We start from the raw sequence: 12,073 nt of genomic DNA on the forward strand, positions 1-12,073 counted from the left end.
CAGCAACCCTGCGAGTCCTGGTTGCCTGGAAGTGTGTGAATGGTTCATGATCACCCAGCCAACTTCATGACAGTAGAGGATCTGGATGTGGTTCCCTGAGATCCTTGTCTGGCCCTCTAACCACCACCCAACACTGTCTGGACAACAGGTGCCCGTCTGTCCTAGGCTGGGACCCCGTCATGAGCAGGAGTGTAGTTGGACCTTTGTGCACGCTGATCCACCCTGGGTTCAGCCAGGGTACAGAGCACCTTCAACCGACTTCGGACGCTTTGCGAACCGGGCCCTTTGCCAGAGTAGCCAAACGTGGCTCCAGTTGTCCCTGTTCTGGCCCCTTCCAGATTTCCTCCTGCACTCTAGATGAGACTGTTTCCAAGGAACCATCATAAATCCAAAGAGTACAAAATATGGCTGCAGAATTGCTGGCTGGAGTTGTATACGAAAGACATCTCCCGCTATGCTGAAGCGGCCGGTCCCTGGACTCACTTCAAGTTGCTGGCTCTTAACTTGAAAGCCCTTCGGCAAGAGAGCCGAAGGACAGAGCTGCCTGCTCCCATGTCCACCCACTTGACCATGGAGGGGTTCTGCTGAGGTCTTGGGGAACTCCAACCTTCTGCGATTGGCGGTGGCAAGAGACAGAGCCTTTTGGGTTGTGGCAACTCATATGCTCCATTCCCTCCTTTCTCCGGGCAGCAGCAGCAGCAGGCCTCTTTGAAAGTGTACTTTGTAAATTATGTAATGAATAAATAAACGGGGCCATTTCCCCCAGGTGTGTCCCTGGATCCACAGAGGTGGCGAAAGGGAAGGAATTGGCCACCTTCTCTATAAAACCCTCTTTGTTTTGGCTTCTGGGGAGCAGAAAGTCTTTGGCCTTCTTGCTGGCCTGGCCCATCCTGGACTTCCTGGCAAGTTCTCACAGCATGTAGGCATCCGTAGGCTTTGCTGATTCCCCTCTCCTCAGCAGCCTCAGGGCCCCACTGCACTGTGTGGGTATCTGCTGTGAACCCCGCCCCCTACGAATGAATTCTTCTATGTTTGAAACAGCTGAGATGTTTCCTGTGTGTGTGGGTGTTGGGGGGGGGTTCAAAATACTGTGTGATGCTGCAGTCATGTGCTCCTTCTGTGGAGCGATCCCCACTGTGAGGGTTTGCTGGGGTAGCTGGCTCGATCATCGCACGGCCTCCACGCCTAGCCCCGCTGCACCGCCCCGCCTGGCTCTTCCTCACTGATGCATAATGAGCTTGATAAGAAATTGTCTCATTAACAAGATTAGCCATGGGAATCCTGAGTGCCCGCCTCTCCATTTTGTAAAGCTTCTCATCCAGCTCAGCAATTCCCTGCTGTTTGGGAGGCATCTCCGGACCACCTCGGAAGGTGACTGTCTGTCTCCATCATTGCAGAGTGGATTGGAGAAAGAAGTCAAGGTGAATACTCCACCCCCGCCCCGCCCCCAAATCCCGCTAACAGGTCAAGTGAATTGCTTCTCACCCAACCCAGTTTCTAGGGACAGACTAAGTGAGTCATGGGGAGCTGGATCTCCCAGCCTCTCTCTCAGTCTGCAGGGGGACTTCTGAGCCCCCAATGCTTTTCAACTGAAGGGCAGCCTTTCCTCTGAGGGGTTGTTGCCTCTGACTGCAGCACCCGAGTCTCCATTGCAGAGGGGAGCGGGGCAAATAGCTCCTGTTTGTGCCTTTTCCCTTTTGCGGCATTCCGCAAATGGGTAGAGGACTGGTGGAAACTCACGACGGCTTCTGGGGGCTTCTGGCTGACGGCTGCCTTGGAACCTCTGCTCCAGCTGGAAGAGCTTTTGTGCCTTCTCTCATCTTCACTGCTTTCAGAGCTACGTGGAGCCCTGCACAATCAGGGCCTTGCTTGAAGTCATGGGGTTAGCTGGGCTGGAGGTTGCAGCTGAGGCCAACTCCCACCGGTGGTCCTCTGTGGGCCAGCAGACCCTCTGCAGGGCTGGGAGGAGCTGAAACAGTCCTGCCGTTAACCCACCCCCTGGGGCCTGAGGGCCTGGAGCCCAGCCATTGCAACTGCTCTCCCCCTTTGATCAGGAGGGACCCCTCCCCACCTCCCAGATGTCCGCGCGGGCGCTGAGAGGCTCTGTCCTTCTGATTTGCTGCCACTAAAGACGCTTGATCATGAGACTGAGAGTCTTCCCTGTTCCCTCTCTGATTGTGGCATCCTTTCTTCAACCTTTCCTCCTCCTCCTCTTTTTTCTCCGTGCCCCTTTTCATCTCCCTCTCTCAGAAAATCCATTTAAATGCAATTCCATTCTTCAAGCTTCCTCTTCATGCATGTCTAATGAATGTCAGCAAAATGCTATTACAATGCAGCCGAGGAGGATCCAATCTTGCCGAGTGTCTACAAGTCATTTGGAAAAAACCCTGGGAGCGCTTCCAGTTTTATTACAGTGTAATTAGAAATAAAATCTCATTGCAATAGTTGAATGAGAGATGGGTGTTAATCCTTTAACGTGGAAGATAGAGCTGTACTTAGAGAAGAGATTAAGGGCAGGAGGAAAGCGAGCCGCCCGGCCGGGCATGCCAGCCGCTCTGACCGTCTGCTCCTTTCTAGCCGAGTGGGAATCTCATGCAAGTCAGCATTTTTGGCTGTCACACACGGGGCAGGTGATGGTGGTGGCCCAGCATGGCTTCCTTCCTGTTCTTGCAGGTGAGACTTGCCAGGCTGGTCGCCCTCGTCTGCCTTGTGGGATGTCAGCCTTTCTTTGCCAGGGGATCATTCTTTGGGAAATGCCCTTGAGGCTCTGGTGATCTGGTAGCCATTGAGCACTTCAGCTGGGGTCGTGCAGGGGAGAAATTCAAATAAAGTACTGTAAGCCTGATTTTGCATGCTGTAATTGCCCCTCTGTTGGCACGGGGAATGCCCCGACGCAATCGAGAGTTTTGCACAGCCCCTGGTGCTGCAGCGTGGCTGCCGTGTTTCTGCCCCGGAGCTGCCCCACGGCAATCGCTTTGCTCCACGGATTTCCTGAACCGCAAAGGTTGAGATCCTTTTGAAATGCCCCTTAGTTGCTCCGGAGGCTTCCTCTGCTGTGCAAAACTCTTTCTGAGCAGAAACAGGGCCAGTTTTCCTGCCTCGCCACTCTGGCCTGCCCCACCAGTGCACAGCTGCTGAGAAGCGATGCCCTCCCCCCCCCCCCGCAGTGAAAAAAAACAGAGGGAGAAACAGTTTTTATAAAGGAGGGAGAAACCTTGGGCAGAAAAGCGGCATGTGCAGGTGCCACGAACAGGAGGGCGGCGATTCTCTTGCACGCGCAAGGATTTTAGATTTACATTTTAGACAGGGGGTAGAGGGCAGTGATCCCATCGCACACACAAGGATTTAGACGGTGGGGGGGTGGGAAGGCACCAATTCTCAGCACCTGATTTGTGTTCAGAATCATGTAAAACTGAGCGGGGGAATGGGGCGAGATTCAGCCAATCCGAACGCAGGAGGCTGCCCGCGCATGCGTGAAAGAGACTACGGAAGAGCTTGTGGTGCTTAAGTGGTGCTTATGGGAAAGCCCCCGGCTTGTCGGGAACCATTCAGGGCTTCCCTCACTGGCCCTGACTTGAGCAAAAGAAAGGGCTGGGCTGCAGCAGTGGGGAACTACAAGCAGGGTGAGAACTGCTGCGCTCCCTGGATAAGCCACGGAGCATTTAGGAAGTGCAGAATCAGCTTAAAGTAAAAGGCTTTCAGCAAGGAACTCCGCAAAGACTCCTGAGTAGCCTTAGTGACTGTGGAGTACGAGAATAGGTCCTTTTATGGATTAAAAACTGGTTAAACAACAGTGAGCAGAGAGAAGGAGTAAAAGGATAGTTCCCGGGGGGGGGGGGGGGAAGACAGGGGGGTTAGATCCACAAGGGTTTGTATTGGGGATGGTGCTATTTCACTTGCTCATAAACAGTTTGTGATTGGGGGTGGGCCATGCCACAGCCCCGTTTGCCCACGGCACAGACTTATTTAGGATAATGAAAACAGAGGTTGGCTATGAAGAGCTTCTGGAGGATCTCTCTAAATTGGGTGTGCGGGCAAAGATGTCGCAAACGAAATTACGTGGAGGCGAGTATAATGTGATGCACTTTGGAATAAAAAATCCCAGCTTTAAGCATATGTCGGTCGGTTCTCAATTTGTGCAAACTCTCAGCGAAAGGAACCTTGGACAGCTCAGTGAAAATGTGGGAATGGTGTGGAATGTGGCAGGTGTGAAAAAGGCAAACTCCATGCTGGTGACTGTTAGGAAAGGGTTTTTTAAAACTGAATATTATACTGTCCCTGTATAGATCTGTGGCCCAACCACATTAGAAATGCTGTGTGACATTTTTTTCAACCATGCCCTCGGGGCGGGTGGGGGTGTGGCCCCACCCTTGAACCCCCCCATAAAAAATCTATACCTACGTCCTTGTCTCATTGTAATCTCTAGGGAATCTTTCTGGGGCTTTGAGGGGGGTGTATTTTTAAAGGCAGAGGCACAAGATTTTCAGCACAACTGTAACTCTCCTCAAAAGAAACCCAAAGTTTGGTGAAGACTGGGTTAGGAGGTCCCATTTCCTCCATTGGAAATCATGGCGGTCCCATGGGGCATCTGGTTTTGGGCTCCTTAAAGTTGAATCCCCAACCCAATCTTTACCAAACTTGGAGGTTCTTCTGAGGAGAGTAACCAGCAGCTATGCTGAAAATTTGGTGCCTCTACCCTTTAAAATATGCTTCCAGACCCCCAGAAAGATTTCCCATAGAGTATAATAGACCCAAAAAATTTTGGATTCTCCCCCCTCAAAAAAAACCCTGAGGAAAAAACCCACACTGGTATGGGGATTTGGGATTTTTCAGGAATCTGAAAATGTTCAGCTTCAATATACTCGTATCTGAATTTTACTTACGTTTGTTATGCACACTCCTAGTACAGAAAGCAGCCAAGATGATTGAGGGATTGGAGCACAATTTCTATGAAGACAGACTGAAGACTTTGGGTTTAGAAAAAAAGAAGACCACTGGGGGCAGGGAACAGGAAAATGATGTAGATGCATAAAATCATGCCTGGGGCAGAGGGTAGGCAGAAAAAACCTCTTTATCCCTATTCCAAAAAGGGTACCCACTGAATTTGATTGGCAATAGATTCAGAATTGACTACAAGAAGTACTTCTTTGTGCAATGAATGAATGAAATGTGGAATTAACTGGCAGAGGAGTTGCATTTGAATCTAAACCGTGATTTTAAATTTTGGCTTTGTATTTTTATATTGTAAGCCACCTTGAGCTCTGTAAAGAGGAAAGGTGGGTCACAAATGATTTAAATAAATAACGTTGCCCCAGGCATAGCTGACTCTCATGGACAGATTCATGAAGGTGAGGCCTGTTAGTGGCTACCAGCCATGGTGACTGAAGAGAGCCTCCACATTCAGAGACAGTCAACCTCTGAATCCCACCGAGGAGGCAACCCCAAGGGAAGGCATCAGCATCTCTGCCCTACTGCTGGACCTCCAAAGAAATTGGCGGGCCGCTTTGTGCAGCAGGGCACAGGACTGGATGGCTCCTTGGCGTGGTCCAGCAGGGCTCTCCGGAGGTTCTGTTGTTCTGGGGACTCCTCAGTCTGGGCCTGCTTGCCTGGCAGAGGTGATCTTGTTGAGCCGATGGAGGCGAGACGTCTGCTGGTTCCAGCACAGGAAAGACCCACAGAGGCCAGGCTGGGAGGCTGACCTGTCAGGGAGCCTCTCGTCCTGTTGGGAGCAGCTGACATACGAGCAGGAAGCAGTGGCCTGGAATGACAGCCCAGATGGGCAGGAAGGAAGCAACTGCCGGCAGTCTCCACACTCACCTTATTTACTCTGACTGCTGGGAGGGGCGAACACGTGCAGGACTGCAGGTTGTGCTCTCCCTCTGCAGGCACCCTGTTTATTTCTGAGGGGGATACAGCAGTAGCCACAGCAGAGAGGAGGTTCAGTTGGTCAAAGTCTGAGAAACAGGGCACCCGACATGGCTCCAGGCAGAGACCTCAGAGGTTGAGGTGCCCAGTGGTTCCTCTGTCCCTGGAGCCTGCCTGTGGTTCTCCTGGATGAGGAGGCCAGTCCTGTGAGGCCACAATCTGGGCTGCAGCCCTGAGGTCGTGGGGTCAGGTGGCTGGGCCAGGGCCCACAGGAGAGCTCGCTCTCTGAGCACACCAGCCCTTGAGCCCCTCTTCCACAGTGGCTGGACTTCCTGCAGGGGCAGGGGTTTCTATAGTCCCTGGATCCATCTGGATTCCAGGAGAACTCCCGGCCTGCCCTGCAAGGCTGGCTGTCACCCCCCACCCAGGGCAAAGGCTCCCTGAAGGGAAGCTGCACCTGGCCTGCCTCGGGGCACCTTCTGAAAGGGGTTTGGGGAGGTCTTGCCAATCAGAAAACTCCTTGTGGCGGCGCTGCTGCTGCCGCCACCACCTAAAGTGGCATTTTTAAAAGCAACCTTGATTTGTCTTTGTTCCCCACTTGCCTGTGGGGAATGAATGGGGGGGGGGGGCTGGCAGAGAGCAGTCTCCTCATGGCTGGCTGGAGGGGCTGCCCCACAGCTAATCAGCTCAGCTGGGCCGCTTCCTTGGCGGGGGTGGTTCTTTGGAACAGAGGCAAAAGTCTCGTCTTCTGTGCTCTGGCAAGGACATTTCGGTGGGTCGAGGCGCACACAGGTCCCCCTGATAGTTTTGAGGAGACCCTCTGTGCTCAGAAGCAGTATAATTCTGACTCTGGGCTGTTGGGGCACAAGAGCGCTCCAGTGCCAGCTCGTTGCCCTCATGGCCTGCTTGTGAGCTCCTCAGGGGCACAGCGTTGGAAGGGTTTTTCTTGGGTTTAACCCAACCAGATTCTGTGGTCTTCTTCTCCCAAGGTTTGCTTCCTTCCTCCCTTCCCACACACACCTTCTGGACAAAGGAGAGCATCATGGTCATAGGTCTGGTGGAGGAGTCTTGCATGCGTCCCTTTCCTGCCCCCCCCCCCCACTGTTTCTCCAGGGCAGGACCTTGCATGGGGAGGGCTGGTGCTGTCCAAGCCCCACGCTGATCCTTCACTTGCAAAAGTCTGGATTTCTAGAAGAGAGACGCCATGCTTCTGGGAAACTCCCATAAATTAAATGCACAAAAAAATTGAAACAGGGAGGGCTGGGGAGTGGCAGAGAAGCAACAACTCGCAAAGCAGCAGCTGATCATTACCATAGCAACCACAGCCCCCCCCCCCCCAGCTTTTGTTTAAAATTCCAGTACAGCCAGCATAGTCTGCTATTGGTTTGTTGACAGACATGAAACTCTTGGTCTGTCTGCAGGTTGCATGTTGCGCCTGGGTCGGTACACTTCTTTGGCCCCCGTATGTCGTCCTGCCAGCCCTGCACCACGGCCCTGGGCGCCACATTGCAGAGCCAAATGTGCATACGTGTGCACGCAGTGTGTCATAAATGCCCAGATTGAACAATGTGTGCTGATTTCCTCTCATGAGCCCCAGCAGCAGCAGCTGTCTGCTGCGCTCTGCTGTTTCTGTGGCTTCTGAGGTCTGTGTTGAGACTGAGGCGGGCGCTTCTGTGGTGGCCACCATGGGGCCCTTGGGGCCTGCCATCTGAGCGGCGCTCTGCCCTCCCGAGCCTTGTCCTGGCTGCCTTCGGAGCTTCCTTTGCTGGGAAGGGAGTGTTGTGCTCAGGAGACATGCACAGAACACGAGGCCCTGGAAGGAACTGGCCGGAAGGGCCCCGGGGCGGAGGAGACCTTTGGAGACTTCTTCCCATTCTTCTTCAGCCGGACACACACCTGCTACCTGCGAGGCCATCCTGGGCGCTGCCGTTCAGCCTGTGGCCATGAGCTGCCCTGGATGTCTTTTCCTCCCATCCCAGAGGCCTGTTTGTTTTCTCAGACGTCTAAGTGATTTGAACTAATTACTTGCTTGGAAGGACGGGTTCCCTTTTCATGCTAATGCTTCATGGAAGAGGCCCCGTGGTCTGCAAATGCCAGCCAGCTTTTGGTTGCTGCTTCCTCTTTCTGAAGGTCCTTCTCGGCTGTTCTTGGATGTCTCCCCGGCTGCCCCTCAAGGACGAGGGCGGGGGCAAGTTGTGGGGGAGGTGGGAATCAAAACAGAATTCCTACTCAGGTTCAGTTGTGCACCGCCCAGGGGGACATATGGGGTCAAAAGTCCCTGGGGGGAGGCCATTTAGTCACGTGGGGGCGGAAAATCGCCCCACACCCCTCCTCCTTCCCCTTCGGTCCACTCACAGACCTGCATCCCGGAGTGGAGAGCCTCGGGAAGGGGTGGTGGGGTGGTGGCAGCGTCCCCCTCCCAGAAGGGCGCAGAGAGGAATGTGGCAGCCGAGCCAGCAGGTGGCCCTCCCTGCCCGACCTCCGGCAGCTGCTGCCTCCGTCTCCCTTCCCATCAGCAGAGGGTGGCCGGCCGGGAGTGGAGATGAAGAAGGTGCCCCTGGCCTTGGCTGGGACCAAAGACCCCCAGCGGTGCCTGTCCCCCCCCCCCCCGTGAGTACCCGTTTGGCTTCCCCAAGGGGATGGCCCTCGGTGCGCTGCTTGCAGCCATGAGAGCCCAGGCTTCGAGGGATGGAACGGGGAGACCCTAGCATCCAGCCTGCCCTCCCCCAGCACCCCCTGGGGAAAGCAGGGGGCAGCGGGGAAGGCGGCTCTCTTCCACCCAGCCTGCCCCCACCGTTTGCCTGTCCCTTTGCATCGTGGCTCCTGCTTTGAAAAGGGGGGGGGGTCTGCTCTGAATAAACAGGTGTGGTTGTTGCTCACCAAGACAAGAGTTTTCCTAGGCGAGTGAAACACTTGGCCATACCCACTTTCTAAAACACTTGGTGGGCGCTAGGGAAGGTGTTGGTGGGTGCCACATTGCACACAGACACCATGTTGGGGGACCCTGCTGCTCTAGGGAGATGCCACTCCCCCCACCCACTCACCACTAACACAAATGGGAAAGTTGACTCCTTGAAGCTTTTTTGTTCAAAAGTCCTCCATTTTTGCAGGGAAGTACTTTTGGGACAGGGTTTCAAAGAGGCAAGGAATGGCTTCACTCTCAGGGTATAACCCAGCCTTCCAGCCTGATAGAAGAGACTTTGGGGGTCCTATTTATTCCTTCATGTGTTTCTAGTCCCCTCTCCTTCTCACTGAGACTCCAGATAGATTGCACAGTGTAGGTCGCCGCAATCAAAAAGCATTACGGTGAAGAAGCCATCCTGTCCCGAGGCCGTCTCCTGCTCAAGGACTCTGCTCTCTTGCCTGGAGTCAGGAGCTGTCCTTGTCCACCGTGCTGGTGCCCTGTGTTTGACTGCTTCACCTCTGAGACACTGTAACCTCGCCCACCAACCAAGAGGTGTTGTGTCTTTGGGGATATCAACTGACCTGCCTTTGCTCTGCTTGTCTCTTCCAGAAAACAGATTTTTTATTACATTCTACGGAGGGCTGTACATCTCTGACGTTCAGAAGGAAGATGCCTTGTCCACCTACAGATGTATCACCAAGCACAAGCACAGCGGCGAGACCCGGCAGAGCAACGGAGCCCGTCTGTCTGTCTCAGGTACGTGGCTTCCTTGAGGTTCTTTCTCTGCTCCTGTGGGTGACCCCACAAAGGTGGCTCTTCTGTTGCCCACTGCTAAGGTGTGGTGGCTGATCGGCGAGGAAAAGCATTTGTGTGGATGGAGCCAGTGCCCAAGTCAATCTAGCATCTGGGCAGGGAGTGCTGCCGTCAGCTCAGGAGATTCCCCTTGGGCTTCGCAGAGGCACCACACAAAGCTCCCTGGGTCTGTCCTCACCCCTCTTGTTTTAGTAGTCCTTTGCTGCCAAGACAGGCAGAACCTGGGATGTGCTAAAGAATGACTGTGGCAAGCAGAGGAGGCAGTGACTGGCTGGCTGGCTGCTCCCAAGCGGCCCATTTGGGTGTTTCACTCAGGCTGTCCCTCCCAGGACTGTGGTGGGAGGTCATCGGCAGCTGCACTTCCAGTGCCCACATCATAGGATTCACTGCCGCTTCATCTCACGTCATCTCACCAGGTAGGCGAGGGTTGCACCGGAGCCAGTAGCTGAGCTGACCGTTGAGGCACACACGCACCATCGTCTTCCACTGAACAGGCCTCCCCAGCAGCCTGTCGTCACCCTGATGCCCTGTTTCAACTGTAACATGCTTTCAAAAGACTTCTGAACTTCCAGGACAAAACACCCAGAACTACTAAACACCCAACACTCTACTAAGTGGAAAGAAGTGTTTATTGAGGAAATTGGGACATAAATTCAGGCATAAGCGAAGAAACAAAAAGGGGCACTCTACCTAGCACTGAACCTTGACTTAAGATGTCTGTTGTAAGCCAAGCAAAATACATGGATAAAGTTCTTGCCCTCAACTGGGCACTCAGCCATTGTCTAGGAAAGTGGGATTACAGAAAATAGTTTGCATGCCCTTTGTTGAAGAACCTCCTCTTGGTAAACAGCAGGGGCTCATAACAAATGAATGGGTTAGCAGCTGGCAGAGTTTCTGCATGCCACCTACATGAGATTTTTCCTGTAGTTCTTGCACACCTCTCCCCCACCCCACTGCTTATCTCAGTTGGGATATGAAGGAGCGGGAGTCTAATTTTGGCCTCAAGTAGAAGAAAGTATAGAACAGCATATAGAAGAGAAGAATGGCTTGCAATTCACAAAGATGTCAATAGGAATGTACTTTCTTCTGTATACGTGTTAAGTGCCATCAGGTCTCTGACTTACAGCGACTCTCTGAATCACTGTCCGCTAAAACGTCCTATTGTTAATAGCCCTGCAAACTGAGGCTGTGTTTCCTTTATAGAGTCAATGCATCTCTTTTTCTGTTGCCTTCAACTTTTCTTAGCTTTATTGTCTTTTCCAGCACAATCTTCTCATTATGTGACCAAAGTACAGTAGTCTCAGTTTAGTCATTTTAGCTTCTACAGGGAGTTCAGGATTGATTTGATCTAGAACCAATTTATTAGTCTTTCTGGCAATCCATGGTATCTGCAAAACTCTGCTCCAACATCACATTTCAAGTGAATCAACTTTCTTCACTGTCAACTTTCATGCCAATACATAATAGTGGGCAAAACTACAGCATGAATTGACTTGATCTTGGTCACCAGTGACACATCTTTACATTTAAAGAATCTCTTCTAGCTCCCTCAGGGCTGTCTTCCCAGTCTTCAGTCTTCTTCTTCTGATTTCTTGGTTGCAGACACCATTTTATTGATGATCAATCCAAAGAAACTGGTTCTGGTGGTGGGCTTTCCTGGCTGTGTGGCCGTCGCCGTGGTCTGGTGGATCTTGTTCCTAACATTTCACCTGCATCTGTGGCTGTGTAACAGACTTCCCTGTGTGATACACCTCTGAAGATGCCAGTCACGGATGCAGGCGAAACGTTAGGAACAAGATCCACCAGACCACGGGCACACAGTCTGGAAAACCCACCAGAACCAGTTGAATCCGGCCGTGAAAGCCTTTGACAATAAATCCAAATAAAACCTTTAAAAATTTTAATATCTTCATTGTCAACCCTAAAAGTATATAATTTCTCAGTAGTCATGACGTTTGTCTTCTTGATGCTCAGCTGTAATTCTGCTCTGGCACTTTCCACTTTAACCTTCATCAGTAGTTGCTTCAAGCTTTAAGTTTGCGAATTTTCTGCCAGTAATGTGGGGTCATCTGCATATCTCAAACTGTTAATGTTCCTTCCATCAATCTTCTCTCCACCTTCATCTAAATTAATCCAGCTTTTGTTATGATATGTTCTTCATATACATTTAAGAAATAGGGAGAGAAAAATCTAATAAGCAGTGTAATAGGACTGGGCATAGTAGAAATATGAAACATAGCTGTCATTTGAACACAACATAAGTATTAAATATGACATATTCAACAAAGCAGAACGTGCAGTACATTTCCTTGTGCTAATCTATCATACCCTGGAGGACAGGGGCAGGATTCAAAATGATCTGGACAGAGTAGAGAGCTGGACTAAAACTAACAAAATGAATTTCAAAGAGATAAATGTAAGATTCTACACTTAGGTGGAAAAAAATGAAATGCACAGATACAGGGTGGGGGACACCTGGCTTGACAATAG

The 12,073-nt window shown here is 52.0% G+C and overlaps 1 protein-coding gene across 1 annotated transcript in view; it reads left to right on the plus strand.

The window, feature by feature from the left end:
* The window catches only part of DSCAML1 (DS cell adhesion molecule like 1), a 189,953-nt gene that overhangs the window by 101,156 nt on the left and 76,724 nt on the right, over nucleotides 1-12,073 (plus strand). The window contains exon 4 of the mRNA XM_048512112.1: nucleotides 9,380-9,526. Coding sequence (XP_048368069.1) covers nucleotides 9,380-9,526 — 147 coding nt within the window. The remainder of the gene's footprint in view (nucleotides 1-9,379; nucleotides 9,527-12,073) is intronic.

The sequence above is a fragment of the Sphaerodactylus townsendi genome, linkage group LG12 (genome assembly GCF_021028975.2).
Source record: "Sphaerodactylus townsendi isolate TG3544 linkage group LG12, MPM_Stown_v2.3, whole genome shotgun sequence".
NCBI classification, from domain to species: Eukaryota; Metazoa; Chordata; class Lepidosauria; order Squamata; family Sphaerodactylidae; genus Sphaerodactylus; species Sphaerodactylus townsendi.